At 42.9% G+C, this 18,565-nt stretch overlaps 2 protein-coding genes across 6 annotated transcripts in view; one reads left to right on the forward strand and one right to left on the reverse strand.

The window, feature by feature from the left end:
• Nucleotides 1–18,565, forward strand: part of PTPRC (protein tyrosine phosphatase, receptor type C) — a 129,234-nt gene that overhangs the window by 91,559 nt on the left and 19,110 nt on the right. For all 5 annotated transcript variants that reach the window (XM_027565793.1, XM_027565794.1, XM_027565795.1 and 2 more), the window contains 8 exons: nt 9,248–9,356; nt 10,099–10,133; nt 13,195–13,304; nt 13,867–13,957; nt 14,050–14,126; nt 16,012–16,048; nt 16,146–16,243; nt 17,095–17,220. In XM_027565793.1, the coding sequence (XP_027421594.1) occupies nt 9,248–9,356; nt 10,099–10,133; nt 13,195–13,304; nt 13,867–13,957; nt 14,050–14,126; nt 16,012–16,048; nt 16,146–16,243; nt 17,095–17,220 (683 nt within the window). The remainder of the gene's footprint in view (nt 1–9,247; nt 9,357–10,098; nt 10,134–13,194; nt 13,305–13,866; nt 13,958–14,049; nt 14,127–16,011; nt 16,049–16,145; nt 16,244–17,094; nt 17,221–18,565) is intronic.
• On the reverse strand, nt 1,541–8,175 carry LOC113907025 (glycine cleavage system H protein, mitochondrial-like). The gene is made up of 2 exons (XM_027565924.1): nt 8,160–8,175; nt 1,541–2,173 (listed from the first exon to the last, which is right to left on the reverse strand). The coding sequence occupies exons 1-2, from the start codon at nt 8,173–8,175 to the stop codon at nt 1,542–1,544; spliced, it is 648 nt and encodes a 215-aa protein (XP_027421725.1). The 3' UTR covers nt 1,541.

The raw sequence follows: 18,565 nt of genomic DNA on the forward strand, positions 1-18,565 counted from the left end.
AATTTCCGGGTTAATCATTCAGTCTTCACAGCTTTAAGCAACAGCTGTATGTTGGAGACCCTCTGTCCAGTCTCAGATCCTTTCTAGCCAGCTTCCTACTTGGCACCTCCACTTGGGTTGTCTACCTTTCCTTTCAGACTCTCAGATCCCAAACTGAGCTTCTGTTTCCCTGAGGGCGCTTCTGCACAGCCTTCGTGGTCTTCACTGATGGCGCTGTATGACTTCTTTCTCCTAACACCTGCGCTGCTGCCTCATCTGAGGCACTGTCGTATTTTGCCTGGATGATAGTACTTTCAACAAGGGGGTTATAAAAACCTGTATAATGCCCAAGTCACAGTTTATTACTCCTCTACTCAAAATCCTGCAGGTGGTACAGATTTAACTCAAACACCAAGGTAAGCGGGCATAGCCTGGAGGCCCAGTGGCTCGCTCTCTGTGCTCTCTCTGGAGGGTGTAGGTTCCAACCCTGACTGGGGAGCTAAGATCTTACAAATGTAGCGGTGCAGCAAAACAGCAAACAAGCAAACACACACACACACACACACACACACACACACACACACACACACACACACCAGTGTGACCTTAAATGCTTCACGAGCCCCTCCAATCTTACCCTTGCCCTCTGCTGACTCCCAGCCACATTCTCAGCTGGCATCTCCTGATGCCCATCCCTCTCCCCAACTCTAGCCTCAGGGGATTCCTGCTGCTCCTTGAATGCTAGGTGTGTTCTGCCTCGAGGCTCTCACCTAATCCCACGTGTGCCTGAACAAGCATTCCCCAGATACCTGTCCAGCTAACTCCTCATCTTCTCAGTTCAGTTCAATTCAGTCACCTAGTCGTGTCTGGCTCTTTTGACCCCATGGACTGCAGCACGCCGGGCCTCCCTGTCCATCACCAACTCCCAGAGCTTACTCAAACTCATGTCCATTGAGTTGGTGATGCCATCCAACCATCTCATCCTCTGTCACCCTCTTCTCCTTCTGCCTTCAATCTTTCCCAGCATCAGGGTCTTTTCCAATGAGTCAGTTCTCCGCATCAGGTGGCCAAAGGATTGGAGTTTCAGCTTCAGCATCACTCTTTCCAGTGAATACTCAGGACGGATCTCCTTTAGGATGGACTAGTTGGATCTCCTTGCAGTCCAAGGGACTCTCAGGAGTCTCCGCCAACACCACAGTTCAAAAGCATCAATTCTTCGGTGCTCAGCTTTCTTCACAATCCAACTCTCCCATCCATACATGACCACTGGAAAAACCATAGCTTTGACTGGACCTTTGTTGGCAAAGTAGTGTCTCTGCTTTTTAATGTGCTATCTAGGTTGGTCATAACTTTTCTTCCAAGGAGTAAGCGTCTTTGAATTTCATGGCTGCAGTCATTATCTGCAGTGATTTTGGAGCCCAAGAAAATAAAGTCTGACACTGTTTCCACTGTTTCCCCATCTATTTGCCATAAAGTGATGGGACCAGATGCCATGATCTTAGTTTTCTGAATGTTGAGGGTTTTTTGTTTGTTTCAAAGCAGTTTATTTAGGGGTTCTATTTTCACTCCTCAATAGAGTTTATGTATTTCTCATATGCTTCTTCCCTCATTAGTTCATCTAGTTCTGAAGGGTTACTGAAGGTCATCTTGATCAGCCAACCATCTTCGTAACAAGACTTGTTGACAAGTCCTGGATTTTCTGCTAGAGCTTTATTAATTTCAGCTGCTTCTCCTGACACAGGAGAATAGAGTTCACTAGCAGCTTTCACACTTTCCAAAGCACCAAACTCCTCTTGTTTGTTCAACTTTGTCCCAACTTCAGGCAGACTACAGTAAACAACATCTCCCAAAGCTTCCTGTGCAAAATTGCTGATTCCCACTGTTCGAACACCATTTTCTGTTGTTGCCCATTCGTGTTTTTCTGTGAATTTCCGCACCGACAGCCGAGCAGGGCCCGTGCGCAGCGCCCAGACGGCACCCACCCGCAGTCCGCAGGGCCGCGGCGAGCAGGGCGCGCCGGGTGCTAGATGGGCGCAGGCTGCCGACCGCGCGCAGCGCCACGTTCGCACCGGTGCAGAGGGGCTCCACGCGGCACCTAGAGCCCTCCGGTCCGGCCGGCGGGGGCGGGGCGGACGGGGCGGCCCCGGGCCGGAGCGAGCCTGAGCGAGCTGGCTGGACGGGGCGCGGGGCCGGGCTGAATGTTGAGTTTTAAGCCAACTTTTTCACTCTCCTCTTCCACACTTAACAAGACGTTCTTTAGTTCCTCTTCACTTTCTGCCGTAAGGATGGTGTCATCTGCATAGCTGAGGATATTGATATTTCTCCCAGCAATCTTGATTTCAGCTTGTGCTTCATCCAGCCTAGCATTTCTCATGATGTACTCTGCACAGAAGTTAAATAAGCAGGGTGACAATATACAGTGTTGACATACTTCTTTTCCTATTTGGAACCAGTCTGTTGTTCCATGTCCAGTTCTAACTGTTGCTTCCTGACCTGCATACAGGTTTCTCAAGAGGCAGGTCAGGTGGTCTGGTATTCCCATCTCTTGAAGAATTTTCCACAGTTTGTTGTGATCCACACAGTCAAAGGCTTTGGCATAGTTGATAAAGCAGAAGTAGATGTTTTTCTGGAACTCTCTTGCTTTTTCCATGATCTAGTGGATGTTGGCAACTTTATCTCTGGTTCCTCTGACTTTTCTAAAACCAGCTTGAACATCTGGAAGTTCATGGTTCACGTACTGTTGAAGCCTTGCTTGGAGATTTTGAGCATTACTTTACTAGTGTGTGAGATGAGTGCAATTGTGCGGTAGTTTGAGCATTCTTTGGCATTGCCTTTCTTTGGGACTGGAATGAAAACTGACCTTTTCCAGTCCTGTGGCCACTGCTGAGTTTTCCAAATTTGCTGGCATATTGAGTGCAGCACTTTCACAGCATCATCTTTTAGGATTTGAAATAGCTCCACTGGAATTCCATCACCTCCACTAGCTTTGTTCGTAGTGATGCTTCCTAAGGCCCACTTGACTTCACATTCCAGGATGTCTGGCTCTAGGAGTGATCACACCATCGTGATTATTGCATCATTAAGATCTTTTTGTATAGTTCTGTGTATTCTTGCCACCTCTTCTTAATATCTTCTGCTTCTGTTAGGTCCATACCATCTCTGTCCTTTAATGAGCCCATCTTTGCATGAAATGGCCCCTTGATATCTCTAATTTTCTTGAAGAGATCTCTAGCCTTTCCAATTCCATTGTTTTCCTCTATTTCTTTGCATTGATCACTGAGGAAGGCTTTCTTATCTCTCCTTGCTATTTTTTGGAACTCTGCATTCAAATGAATGTATCTTTCTTTTTCTCCTTTGCTTTTCACTTCTCTTCTTTTCACAGCTATTTGTAAGCCCTCCTCAGACAAGCATTTTGCCTTTTTGCATTTCTTTTTCTTGGGGATGGTCTTGATCCCTGCCTCTTGTACAGTGTTATGAACCTCCATCCATAGTTCTTCAGGCACTCTGTCTATCAGATATAATCCCTTTAATCTATTTGTCACTTCCACTGTATAATCGTAAGAGATTTGATTTAGGTCATACCTGAAGGGTCTAGTGGTTTTCCCTACTTTCTTCAGTTTAAGTCTGAATTTGGCAACAAGGAATTCATGATCTGAATCACAGTCAGCTCCTGGTCTTGTTTTGGCTGACTATATAGAGCTTCTCCATCTTTGGCTGCAAAGAATATAATCAATCTGATTTCAGTATTGACCATCTGGTGATGTCCATGTGTAGAGTCTTCTCTAGGGTTGTTGGAAGAGGATGTTTGCTATGACCAGTGCATTCTCTTGTCAGAACTCTATTAGTCTTTGCCCTACTTCATTCCGTATTCCAAGGCCAAATTTGCCTGTTACTCCAGGTATTTCTTGACTTCCTACTTTTGCATTCCAGTCCCCTATAATGAAAAGGACATCTTTTTGGGGTGTTAGTTCTAGAAGTTCTTGTAGGTCTTCATAGAACCGTTCAACTTCAGCTTCTTCAGCATTACTGGTTGGGGCATAGGCTTGGATTACTGTGATATTGAATAGTTTGCCTTGGAAATGAACAGAGATCACTGTCATTTTTGAGACTGCATCCAAGTATTGCGTTTTGGACTCTTTTGTTGACTACTCTTTTGATGGCTACTCCATTTCTTCTAAGGGATTCTTGCCCACAGTAGTAGATATAATGGTCATCTGAGTTAAATTCATCCATTCCAGTCCATTTTAGTTCACTGATTCCTAGAATGTCAATGTTCACTCTTGCCATCTCCTGTTTGACCACTTCCAATTTGCCTTGATTCATGGACCTGACATTCCAGGTTCCTATGCAGTATTGCTCTTTACAGCTTCAAACTTCCATCACCAGTCACATCCGCAGCTGGGCATTGGTTTTGCTTTGGCTCCATCCCTTCATTCTTTCTGGAGTTATTTCTCTACTGATCTCCAGTAGCATATTGGGCACCTACCTACCTGGGGAGTTCATCTTTCAGTGTCTTATCTTTTTGCCTTTTCACACTGTTCATGGGGTTCTCAAGGCAAGAATGCTGAAGTGGTTTGCCATTCCCTTCTCCAGTGGACCACGTTTTGTCAGAACTCTCCACCATGACCCATCTGTCTTGGGTGGCCCTACACGGCATGACTCATAGTTTCATTGAGTTAGACAAGGCTCATGTGATCAGATTGGTTAGTTTTCTGTGACTGTGGTTTTCAGTCTGCCCTTTGATGGAGAAGGATAAGAGGCTTATTGGAGCTTCCTGGTGGAGAGACTGACTGAGGGGGAAACTGGATCTTGTTGTGATAGGTTGGACCATGCTCAGTAAATCTTTAATCCAATTTTCTGTTGATGGGTGGGACTGTGTTCCCTCTGTTATTTACCTGGGACTTATGTATGGATCCTGTAGTCATGTATGGATGTGAGAGTTGGACTGTGGAGAAGGCTGAGCGCCGAAGAATTGATGCTTTTGAACTGTGGTGTTGGAGAAGACTCTTGAGAATCCCTTGAATTGCAAGGAGATCCAACCAGTCCATTCTAAAGGAGATCAGCCCTGGGATTTCTTTGGAAGGAATGATGCTAAAGCTGAAACTCCAGTCCTTTGGCCACCTCATGCGAAGAGTTGACTCATTGGAAAAGACTCGGATGGTGGGAGGGATTGGGGGCAGGAGGAGAAGGGGACGACAAAGGATGAGATGGCTGGATGGCATCACTGACTCAGTGGATGTGAGTCTGAGTGAACTCTGGGAGTTGGTGATGGACAGGGAGGCCTGGAGTGCTGTGATTCATGGGGTCACAAGGAGTCGGACACGACTGAGCGACTGAACTGAGCTGAACTGAACTAACTATGGTGGAGGTAATGAAGACAATGGCAACCTCCTTCCAGAAGCCCCACGCACCCACTGCTACGTTCAGCGCCCCCAACCCTTGCAGCAGGCCACCGGCAACCACGCCTCTGCTGGTGACTCCTGAACACTCACGGGCAAGTCTGGGTCAGTCTCTTGTGGGGTCTCTGCTCCTTTCTCCTGGGTCCTGATGTGCAGAAAGTTCTGTTTATGCCCTTCTAGAGTCTGTTTACCGTCTGAGCCACCAGGGAAGTCAACATCAAAATCAGATTGATTATATTCTTTGAAGCCAAAGATGGAGAAGCTCTATACAGTCCGCAAAAACAAGACCAGGAGCTGACTATGGCTCAGATCATGAGCTCCTTGTTGCCAAATTCAGACTGAAATTGAAGAAAGTAGGGAAAACCACTAGACCATTCAGGTATGACCTAAATCAAATCCCTTATGATTATACAGTGGAAGTGAGAAATAGATTTAAGAGATTAGATCTGATAGACAGAGTGCCTGATGAACAATGGACAGAGGTTGGTGACACTGTACGGGAGACAGGGATCTAGACCATCCCCATGGAAAAGAAATGCAAAAAAGCAAAATGGCTGTCTGAGGAGGCTTTACAAATAGTTGTGAAAAGAAGAGAAGCAAAAAGCAAAGGAGAAAAGGAAAGATATAAGCATCTGAATGCAGAGTTCCAAAGAATAGCAAGGAGAGATAAGAAAGCCTTCCTCAGCAATCAATGCAAAGAAATAGAGGAAAACAACAGAATGGGAAGGACTAGAGATCTCTTCAAGAAAATTAGAGACACCAAGGGAACATTTCATGCAAAGATGGGCTCATTAAAGGACAGAAATGGTATGGATCTAACAGAATCAGAAGATATTATGAAGAGGTGGCAAGAATACACAGGAGAACTGTACAAAAAAGAGCTTCACGACCCAGATAATCATGATGATGTGATCACTCACCTAGAGCCAGACATCCTGGAATGTGAAGTCAAGTGGGCCTTAGAAAGCATCACTACGAACAAAGCTAGTAGAGGTGATGGAATTCCAGTGGAGCTATTTCAAATCCTAAAAGATGATGCTGTGAAAGTGCTGCACTCAATATGCCAGCAAATTTGGAAAACTCAGCGGTGGCCACAGGACTGGAAAAGGTCAGTTTTCATTCCAGTCCCAAAGAAAGGCAATGCAAAAGAATGCTCAAACTACCACACAATTGCACTCATCTCACACGCTAGTAAAGTAATGTTCAAAATCTCCAAGCCAGGCTTCAGCAATACGTGAACCATGAACCTCCAGATGTTCAAGCTAGTTTTAGAAAAGGCAGAGGAACCAGAGTTCAAATTGCCAACATCTGCTGGATCATGGAAAAAGCAAGAGAGTTCCAGAAAAACACCTGTTTCAGGTTTGTTGGCTATGCCAAGGCCTTTGACTGTGTGGATCACAATAAACTGTGGAAAATTCTGAAGGAGATGGAAATACCAGACCACCTGACCTGCCTCTTGAGAAACCTATATGCAAGTCAGGAAGCAACAGTTAGAACTGGACATGGAACAACAGACTGGTTCCAAATAGGAAAAGGAGTATGTCAACACTGTATATTGTCATCCTGCTTATTTAACTTCTGTGCAGAGTACATCATGAGAAACCCTGGGCTGGAAGAAGCACAAGCTGGAATCAAGATTGCCTGGAGAAATATCAATAATCTCAAATATGCAGATGACACCACCCTTAAGGCAGAAAGTGAAGAGGAACTAAAAAACCTCTTGATGAAAGTGAAAGAGGAGAGTGAAAAAGTTGGCTTAAAGCTCAACATTCAGAAAACTAAGATCATAGCATCTGGTCCCATCACTTCATGGGAAATAGATGGGGAAACAGTGGAAACAGTGGCAGACTTATTTTTTTGGGCTCCAAAATCACTGCAGATGGTGATTGCAGCCATGAAATTAAAAGATGCTTACTCCTTGGGAGGAAAGTTATGACCAACCTAGATAGCCTATTCAAAAGCAAAGACATTACTTTGCTAACAAATGTCCATCTAGTCAAGGCTATGGTTTTTCCAGTGGTCATGTATGGATATGAGAGTTGGACTGTGAAGAAAGCTGAGCACCAAAGAATTGATGCTTTTGAACTGTGGTGTTGGAGAAGACTATTGAGAGTCCCATGGACTAAAAGGAGATCCAACCAGTCCATTCTAAAGGAGATCAGTCCTGGGTGTTGATTGAAAGGACTGATGCTTAAGCAGAAACTCCAGTACTTTGGCCACCTCATGTGAAGAGTTGACTCATTGGAAAAGACCCTGATGCTGGGAGGGATTGGGGGCAGGAGGAGAAGGGGACGACAGAGGATGAGATGGCTGGATGGCATCATCAACTCGATGGACATGAGTTTGGGTGAACTCTGGGAGTTGGTGATGGACAGGGAGGCCTGGCGTGCTGTGATTCATGGGGTCGCAAAGAGTCGGACACGACTGAGCGACTGAACTGAACTGAACTGAGAGTCTGTTTCCGCAGTCCTGTGTGCGGTCTGGAGGCTCTATGGTCGGTAATGGCGACCTCCTCCAAGAGGGCTTATGCCATACCCAGGCCTGCTGCACCCAGGGCCCCTGCCCCTGCAGCAGCCCACTGCTGATCCATCCCTCCTAGGAGGTGTTCAAACACAGCTCTGTCTCACTCTCTGTGGGGTCTCTGAGTCCTGGTGTGCACAAGGTTTATTTGAGCCCTCCCAGCATCAGTGGTGGGAATGGGGTTTGATTCTAAACGCGATTTCACCCCTCCTACCATCTTGCTGGGGCTTCTCTGCCCTTGGATGCGGGGTATCTCCTCACAGTTGTTCAGCGCCATGCAGCCAATGCTCCAGTCTTCATCATCTTTCAACCTATTTCACTGTTCTCTTGTTTATAGTATATATTGTTAACTGTCTTTCCTCCCAGAATGTCAGTCCCATGAGTACAAGGATCTTTGTCTGTCTCGTTCTCCTAGACATCTTAAATACTTAAATCAGTGACACACACTAAGACCCAAAATATTTTGGGTGACTAGTGAATAATTAGTACTATGTCCCGACACTATGCTAAATGTCTCCTGTGGATCAAACTTAGCCTCAGTTTACTAATTAGGGATGGAGATACAAAGATAATCAGGGTGGTGGCCAAGGTCCCAATCAGGACGTGGTGGATCTAAGCTGGGAACCCAAGAAGTCTGTATCCAGTACTGAGACCCTGATGTCTCCGCATTATTTCACCGGACTTTCACTGTAGACGAACAGCATTACCTGCTTGTTCAGCACAAGAGATATTTCCAATAAGCTCTCTTTTCTCTGCCCTTTCTCCAAGAAAGCATGTGATTTCACATTAAACCTTTGTGAAAATTCATGTCAGGATAAGTCTAATATCAAGTGTAGAATAAAATAATTTTGTCCTGTGGTTAATTGATTTTATACCTCAATAAGCAGGTTTATCTCATGTAGGGCAGTGACCTTTCTGACCCCCTTAAGAAGCTAGCTAGTTCTGCACAGAAACTATAGGAGGTTATCTCTGAGAATCATAACTAGATTACCTATTTGATCCCTTTCTAATGGAGTGACCAAAAGAAAGATAATTAAATCTAAATGATAGTGTCTCATAAATGGACATTATTTAGTAGAAAGGTAGAGAATTGCTCTTCTATACTCTATTAATTCTTAAAATATGAAATATTTTATTGGTTCAGAACCAATAAATGGGCAAGATATGGGCAAGACTTTACAAAATCAGAAACATCCTGTCTTTGGTCTCATTCTAAAAATTATATATGTTTAAAACTTCAAAAGAAATGAAAGTGTTAAAATGTAAGTACTTTAAAAGTGATTTCTCAAAGAATCCAGCAATGTATTTGACATAGTAAGCTCTCTTCCTGTGTTCTTTTTCATTTCTAGATAATGCTAAAGCACTCATCATATTTTTGGTATTTCTGATTATTGTGACATCAATAGCCCTGCTCATTGTTCTCTATAAAATCTATGATCTGCATAAGAAAAGATCCAGGTAAGAGTTGATTTCAAAATGAAAAGATAATAATAATAGTTATAATGATGAAAGTCCCATTTATGAGGCCAACTTGGAACCAATTAAGTGGAATTCAGAGATGGAGAAGGAAATGGCAACCCACTCCAGTGTTCTTGCCTGGAGAATCCCAGGGACGGGGAGACTGGTGGGCTGCCGTCTCTGGGGTCACACAGAGTCGGACACGACTGAAGTGACGCAGCAGCAGCAGCAGCAGCAGCAGAGATGACAGTAAGAAGTCTAGGACATCACTGACCTTTGATGAAAGACTTTCCTATTGTCTTATTGGTTTATATTCAATGTTATTTTTTCTATGTTCACTAATAATGGGATAGATTTCCTTCAGTAATAACCAATGAAAAGAATGTGCCTGTTCTTTTTGTACAAACTGGGTCATAGGTATCTGGAAGTGACAATGGAGAGAAATATATCGGGAAGTATATACATTCCTCTGGCCAGGAACAACTACACTTTATGAAAATCAAGAAGTTCCAAATTTTAAAAATGCGGTCACTTCTCTGAGACTGACCAACCTCCCATGGTTGGTTCCCCTCCCCACCTTTCTTCCCCTTACCTCCCCTTTATGCCTTCTTACCCCCTCCCCTCTTCCCTTTCATCCTCCCCATCTCTACTTCCTCCTTCCCTCAAGACATTCATTAAAAGCACTTGCCAACTGAATTCTGTTTCTTAAGAGTATGCAAACTTACATTTCTTATCTTTACAGCAATTTAGATGAGCAGCAGGAACTCGTTGAAAGGGGTAAGTGTGCCATTTTTTTAACTGGCAAATATCTCCCTTGTTTTATATAATAATTTAACATTTTTTAAATCTAACCTGGACTTCCTCTGTGATAAAATTTAAATTCATTGATGTGTTTATTTAACCAGCAAGGATCTGTACCTTCTCAGAGTGTGCCTGAAACTATGGCAGTCACAGGTCACAGACTCTGCATTTAAAATTTTAGGGTCTAGATGCTTTTGAGCTGTGGTGTTGGAGAAGACTCTTGAGAGTCCCTTGGACTGCAAGGAGATCCAACCAGTCCATTCTGAAGGAGATCAGCCCTGGGATTTCTTTGGAAGGAATGATGCTAAAGCTGAAACTCCAGTCCTTTGGCCACCTCATGAGAAGAGTTGACTCATTGGAAAAGACTCTGATGCTGGGAGGGATTGGGGGCAGGAGGAGAAGGGGATGACAGAGGATGAGATGGCTGGATGGCATCACTGACTCGATGGACGTGAGTCTGAGTGAACTCCAGGAGTTGGTGATGGACAGGGAGGCCTGGTGTGCTGCGATTCACGGGGTCGCAAAGAGTCGGACACGACTGAGCGACTGAACTGAACTGAACTGAGAGGAAGACAGACGCAGACGACTGTGACAGAGTTTTAGGTGCCGTAGGTGGGGTACATTTGATGCTGTAGAAAGACGGAAGATAGCAAGCTGTCTACGCAGAAGGCAAGAAGCTGGGTCTTCTAAGGTGGTGGGGAATCATTAGACCAACAAAGGAGAGTGACGGAAGAGCAGATGGAAGGTCACACGGGCAGGGAGGTGGCAAGTGTCCACGTCCCTGCAAGGGTGGGCCAGGGGCTGTTCCCACTAAAGGCACATTGACAGGTATGACAAAAGATTGCACCCTGACTTTGGAAATGAAAGCATATTTCATCTTTTCTCTCTCTCCTTTTTTTCAACTTTTACTGTACTTTTTTCAATTCTCTTTAAAAATGTGTTTTTTGATCCAGTAAAATGGGGATGGGGTTCAAGAAGTTGAAAATGTGTTTTTAATAAAGAAAATGATTTGGTTTTGCATACTCAAGATCGGAAACATTTCAGCACTCCTCTCTTTGGTTTTAACTTGTCTTGGAAAGGGTCAAGGAGCATTTATCTCAGAGTTGCCACAGATTGCCCCTTGGAGTGGTTAGAACTTACCCAAATCCCATAAAACCTCCGAGGTGGCCCTAGGTCAGAACGAATGAATGCCGGGGAGCTCTAACCACCCAAAGGAACAAGTGTGCCTGGACCGTTTGATAGTTGTGACTGGATAGAAGATTTCCACAGTCAAAAAGCTAAATGTAACCCTAGTGAACATTTTTTTTCATCTAATAAATAGGGGACATTGACATGGATACTGAAAGAGATGCTGCTGGATGTGCATGGATAGGAGCAGGAGCATAACTTTCAACACGTGTGGCGGCTTATATTCTCTTAAGATTCTGAAACTGTTGTTTGTCAGTGTCCATATGCAGTTATAGCTCTTTACTTTAATATATTTTGTTCTTTAGTAAGTTATTTCGCAACTATGGTATATAATGAGTTTCATACTCTGGTGGCATAAAAAATGAACGCAGTCTGTTTACAGTCAAGTATAGAGATTATCGCATTAAGATGAGTCCCGGGTATCAGGGTAGTCATCAAATTCTCTTATTTATACATTTACAATATGTCATAATAACTTAAAATAGATAAAATTTAAAAATACAATATAGGAAAGTATAGTTCAGTTCAGTTCAGTCTCAGTCATGTCCGACTCTTTGCGACCCCATGAATCGCAGCACGCCAGGCCTCCGTGTCCATCACCAACTCCCAGAGTTCACTCAGACTCACGTCCATCGAGTCAGTGATGCCATCCAGCCATCTCATCCTCTGTCGTCCCCTTCTCCTCCTGCCCCCAATCCCTCCCAGCAGCAGAGTCTTTTCCAATGAGTCAACTCTTCGCATGAGGTGGCCAAAGTACTGGAGTTTCAGCTTTAGCATCATTCCTTCCAAGGAAATCCCAGGGCTGATCTCCTTCAGAATGGACTGGTTGGATCTCCTTGCAGTCCAAGGGACTCTCAAGAGTCTTCTCCAACACCACAGTTCAAAAGCATCAAATCTTTGGTGCTCAGCTTTCTTCACAGTCCAACTCTGACATCCATACATGACCACTGGAAATGCATATAATGGAACAAAGAAATGTAGCCCTAGATCTCCTTATAGTGGTGATACTTGGTCTGAAATCTGTTAGTGCAGATAGACAGTGAGGAGGGGCATTCTCTGCAGAGAGAACAGTGTGAATGGAGGCGTGGGGAGAACCTCTGTGATGTACTTGGCGAATATTCGTGCCTAAGATATAGAACAAGAGTATAGGAAACTGTGGTTGAGATGAGTCATGTGAAATTACAAAAAGTGCTCGTGTATCACATTAAACATCGAAACTTTAACCTGTAGACTGTGGAGCACAAACAGTAGTGTGAGGTTTTTTGGTCAGCAAGCGGAGTTGCACGCTCATATTTGTGGATCAGAAGATGAATTTGTGGAGTTTAAAAAGTCAGTCAGGGTGGGTACAGACTGGAGGCAGGGAGAGGGGTCATCATGTGGATGAGGGGTCCCATGAGGAGGGATCCCATGGTCATGGGCAGAAGGGGAGGTACACGGTGACCTGTTGGATGTAAGGACAGAGGGAGAAATCGTGGGTCACTTGGAAGTTTGCTTGTTAGCTGACTTTGGGAATGGTGGTCCTGTTTGCTGATACTTGAGATGCTAGAATAAAGGGGAGATGATTTTGAACATCTTGAGTTTGGGGTCCTTCTGGAATAACTGGGTGGAAGACCTGAGAGTCAGTGGGAAAGATTAATCCATAAAAGACCAGAAGAGTATTAGAGCCCTAAATTTAGATGTCATAGGTTTACAGGTGAATCTCTGTATGTGAGTGAGATGTTCCAGGTGGACTGTGTGTGAGAAGGAAAAAACGCTCAGGGCCTAACCCAAGATTTGCTTCTGATGAAATGTGTATGAACGTGGGAAAGAGAGATGTAATACTAGCTGTGAACCTTTAATGTGTTTAAAGATGATGAGAAGCAGCTGATGAACGTGGAGCCCATTCATGCAGATGTTTTGCTGGAGACTTACAAGCGGAAGATGGCTGACGAGGGGAGGCTCTTCCTGGCTGAATTTCAGGTGGGTGCTCCTCTTGCCATAGGACGAGAAAGTTCTCTTCGTCACCAACATGATCCGTCTTAAATGTGTTGTGTAGCTGTTGGCCTTGATAGTTTATCCCACATAATAGTGCAGCGGAGTCAAAGCAGCTATTATTACCGGGTATTTGCAGACCAGCAGCGAGATTCATAGTCGTAACACTAGTGAACATTTCAAGATAATGCTGCTTCAGTGAATGAGTACTATTTACAAAGTCATGTCCAGAAACACATTTGGCTGATGTGTCCTTGTGCTCTAGATAATTATCCAGGTGTGTTTTTCAATGAATTTGAAAGTGGCAGAGCAATTACTGCTAAATTTGCTCTCATGGGATTTATTCTCCAAGTAGTCCATCATTCATTTTCTTAAAGAGGACTTTTTGCACAATTCCTAACAACGTTCATTTCAATTACCATATGCAGCTTGTTCAACAGGGTAAAGGAAACACGCACCAGGATGTCTCACTTGTTCAGAACGATAAGTGGTGAGGGGAAGTGGTTTTTCTACAATCTGCTCTGACCCAAAGGATCTTTGTGTCTTTCAGAGCATTCCACGGGTATTCAGCAAGTTTTCCATCAAGGATGCTCGAAAATCCTTTAACCAGAACAAAAATCGCTATGTTGATATCCTTCCTTGTAAGTTGTTCATTGAGAATTGGATTCCCATACATTTAGGCTACTTGATTATTCATTGTTTCACTTATTTAATATTTCTTTGCATTGAGCAGATGACTACAACCGTGTTGAACTCTCTGACATAAACGGAGATGCAGGATCAAACTATATAAATGCCAGCTATATTGATGTGAGTAAAAAATGCCTCATGGCCAGGTTTTACAGCTTCACCATTCTGTCACTGACCATTTTCATTTTTCTTGTGTCTATACATTCTATTCAGCTCCATCTTTGTCATGGCAATTTTTATGTTTTTAAAGAGTTTATTGCATTGTAGTTGATTAACAATGCTGTGTTAGTTTCAGGGCTACAGCAAAGTGAGTCAGTTATACATATACATATGTCCACTCATGGCAAGTTTTTAGAAATATTATTTAAAATCACTTGAAGGAAGCCCATCAATGTCACTGGTATAAACAACAACATCACTAATATTTGCAAGGATAGTTATTTATTATTTACTATCACTGCTAGGTAATACAGGATTTTTGTCTCCCAAAAAATGATAATGAGAATTAAAATACTCTGGTGCCTGTCCTGTGTTGTGTATTACCTAAATTATCTATATGTGTATTTTTCATAAGAGCCCTGCCTTTGCACCTCAGCATAGGCGTGAGGACTGGAAGGCACTGGTTAATTTGTTACTTTGCCCTTGTTCAGTTAGTAAATGTCTGAGGATATTGTACATGGTTAATTTATCCAAAATATTATGAAATTATAATTTATTATACCATTGCTAATGAAGTAATGCATCACACAAAATTAAAAAAAATAAGCAGTATGAAAATATAGAGAAACTATTACAGAATATATAGCATGACCTTATTGGTTATCTGTTTTATATATAGTAATGTATATATGTTAATACTAAACTTTAGTTTTTATCATAGATTATTCTTGAATCTGCCTGCAACAGAGGAGACCTGGGATTCATCCCTGGTTGGAAAGATCCTCTGGAGAAGGGAATGGCCACCCACTCCAGTATTCTTGCCTGGAGAATCCCATGGACAGAGGAGCCTGGCGGGCTACAGTCTGTGGGGTCACGACATGACTTAGTGACTAAACCATCACATCATGGTTCCTCTTTATCCACTGAGAGTTTCTTTATACATAAACCAGAAAACAGCAATATTTGTTACCCCCACTTATCCAAAAATGTTACCATGGTATTCACACTGTTTTGTATGATGTTTAATTTACCTAAAGTATATATCTCGGATACAAAAAATGTCACTCTATGAAAGCAGAGATTGGCAGGCTGCTCTGTAAGGGGCCAGGTAGCAACTTTGGGGGGTTTACAGGATACACCACCTCTATCACAGCTACTCAGCTCTGAAGCCCATGGCCACACGTCTATAGATAACACATGATGTGGCTGATACTAGGCCATCAGTGGTATATCCCAGCACTAGATAAAAGGTAGAAGTTTGAGGCTAATCTCAGGATGAGTTATTGAAAGAAATTGAGTAAAAATCCCCAAAGTTACTCTATGGCTGGTAGTGAAAGCGAAAGTGAAGTCGCTCAGTCGTGTCCGACCCTCAGCGACCCCACGGACTGCAGCCTTCCAGGCTCCTCTGTCCATGGGATTTTCCAGGCAAGAGGACTGGAGTGGGGTGCCATTGCCTTCTCCGCTATGGCTGGTGAGGAGGATTAAATTGTGGCAGATAGTGCTTTAAAGCTTGAGAGGATATAAAATGTAGGAATGCCTGATTACTCTTATAAATTGCTGCACCGTCCCAGATGGAGCTAAAACCTACATACTTTTCAGCTTTGTTTAGAGTATATCACAAAGACACATGAAGTCATGGATATTGTTTGTAAATGTTAATATATTTGGCACAGTTAAATGACTGATCATGAGTTAATAAACTCATCCTTATAATTTGAAACTGCTCAGGAAGACACACACCCAAGAAATGACCGATTTGAAGTAACTTCCTCACTTCACACTTTCTCATGTAAATGAGTAATTGAGCGTTCGGTAAATGACATTTCTTCTTGTCTGTCCTGGACAGGGTTTCAAAGAGCCCAGGAAGTACATCGCAGCACAAGGTAATTGCTCTGGTAGTCGGATATTCTTTCTGAAAAATTGCTTTTTAGCACTTTAAAAAGGATATTTCTTACCAGTTTTTATTTGTTTGACCCCTAGGTCCCAGGGATGAGACTGTTGATGATTTCTGGAGGATGATCTGGGAGCAGAAAGCCACGGTTATTGTCATGGTCACTCGATGTGAGGAAGGGAACAAGGTAGGAACCCAGAAGGCTCTCAGGGTGAAGGTCTAGGACTCAAAGGTGGAGGATGGATGTTAGGAAGAGAGAGGCTGGATGCATTTCAAAAAGTCACATCCGTATGTGCTTGATGACAAAACAGACAGTTCTCTTTGAACATTTGATTTAAATTTTCATACCCATAGAAGGATAAAATATGTACATATATAAATATATGTCCCTGGAGAAGGAAATGGCGACCCACTCCAGTATTCTTGCCTGGAAAATTCCATGGACAGAGGAGCCTGGCGGATTGCAGCCCATGGCGTCACAAAAGAGTCGGGCACGACTTCACAACTGAGCATACAAACCTACGTATTTAAGAATAAAATTTAAATGTTTCTGCTTAATTGCTGGACTCCTATGGGATTCCTATTTTGTTACAGTCTTATTTTAAGTTCAGTACACTTCTGTGAGCTGGTTTCACAAGTACTTGTGACTACTTGAAACACATTGACCTTCATGCTGACTTTGGGCAGATAGATGGTAATTTATGTAACGTGACTCTAGGAAGCCTGAAAACCTCCGCATGCCCCAGCCTGAAATTAACCACATGCAACCACATAATTTCTTGCTCACCACCAAGCACGTCCCCATTTGATATGCAGCTAAGCCTGGGAAGATCATCTGCTGGGTAGAATGAAGGAAATCCTTCTGGGCACTTCTTGGGAAATGGAATACTTTTCAAGCATCCCAGTGAAATGGAATAGAAACATGTTTTGAGACATTCAAGGAACACATTTCTTGTTTGTTTTGTTTTACAAAGAGTGTTTAATGAACAAATTCATTTAATTTAAAAACTTAAATGCTTGATGGTTTTTTAAACATAGAACAAGTGTGCAGAGTACTGGCCGTCAATGGACGAGGGCAGCCGGGTTTATGGAGATGTGATTGTAGAGATCAACGAGCACAAAAGATGCCCAGATTACATCATTCAGAAGCTGACTGTTGGAAACGTGAGTTTGGTTTAGATAGAATTTTAATTTTCATACTGTTAGTCTAAAATGTGACTATGGAATAGTCAATGTGAGACATTGAAATACACCTGGAAATTTTATTTTTAATGCACTATGTGGGGGAAGAGTTGCTTAAAACAATAAGCCACCAAGGTCAAGTAAGTCACAGTGAAGATGATCTTTGTCCACCTCGCATTCAAAGTATTTATAACATTGTGACCCTTGAAGTAGAAAGAGCTCATTAATTGTGTTAAATGAATGACTGAATTATTGAATGAGTGATAAAAATGGTCCTTAGTCTCAGTAGGTTTATTACCATTACGGAAAGAATATTTATACAATGGCATAGAGATTACCGTAAGAAGTCTAAAGTTCTAACTCTGTAGGAGAGAGAAAATGTTTAGGTCAGAAAAAAAAATTGTCAGTGTGGCCTGTTAAAATGGTGGTCTTCCCATATATTATTATATGATTCTGCTCATATGAAAAGTCTAGAATAGTCACCCTTACAGAGACAGAAGGTTGGTTAGTGATTGTTTGGTACTGAGGTGGGTGAGGCAAGAATAAAGCTGACTGCTAATCTGTACGGGGTTTTTTGGAGGGTCATGAAAATACCCTATAATTAGTGGTAATGACTTCACAACTCTGTGAATATAGTTAAAACTTTTACTCTTTAAAGGAATTTGAAAATATCTTAATAAAGGTATTAAAAATGGAGGTCCTTATACTGAGATTCAATCCCTGGGTTGGGAAGGTCCCCTGGAGAAGGGAATGGCAACCCACTCCAGTATTCTTGCCTGGAAAATGCCATGGACAGAGGAGCCTGGCAGGCTGCCGTCCATGGGGTCGCAAAGAGTCAGACACGACTGAGTGACTAACACACACACATACACACATAGATAAGTATGATAGTTTCTCTCAATTCCATTTATTGGAAGTTTTCTCAGTAATCTGAATTGTATTTCCATATGATCCAGATACATTTTGTGCAGGGGAAAAAAATATACCAGTTGGCTGTTTCTCCTGTGGCCTTCTAAACTCTTACGGCATCACTAACAACTAGAAAGGTAATGCTCAAAATCCTCCAAGCCAGGCTTCAGCAGTATGTGAACCATGAACCTCCAGATGTGCAAGCTGGTGTTAGAAAAGGCAGAGGAACCGGAGGTCAAATTGCCACCATCTGCTGGATCATCGAAAAAGCAAGAGAGTTCCAGAAAAACCTCTATTGCTGCTTTATTGACTATGCCAAAGCCTTTGACTGTGTGGATCACAATCAACGGTGGAAAATTCTTCAAGAGATGGGAATACTAGACCACCTGACCTTCCTCTCGAGAAACCTATATGCAAG

The sequence above is a fragment of the Bos indicus x Bos taurus genome, chromosome 16 (assembly GCF_003369695.1).
Source record: "Bos indicus x Bos taurus breed Angus x Brahman F1 hybrid chromosome 16, Bos_hybrid_MaternalHap_v2.0, whole genome shotgun sequence".
Taxonomy (NCBI): Eukaryota; Metazoa; Chordata; class Mammalia; order Artiodactyla; family Bovidae; genus Bos; species Bos indicus x Bos taurus.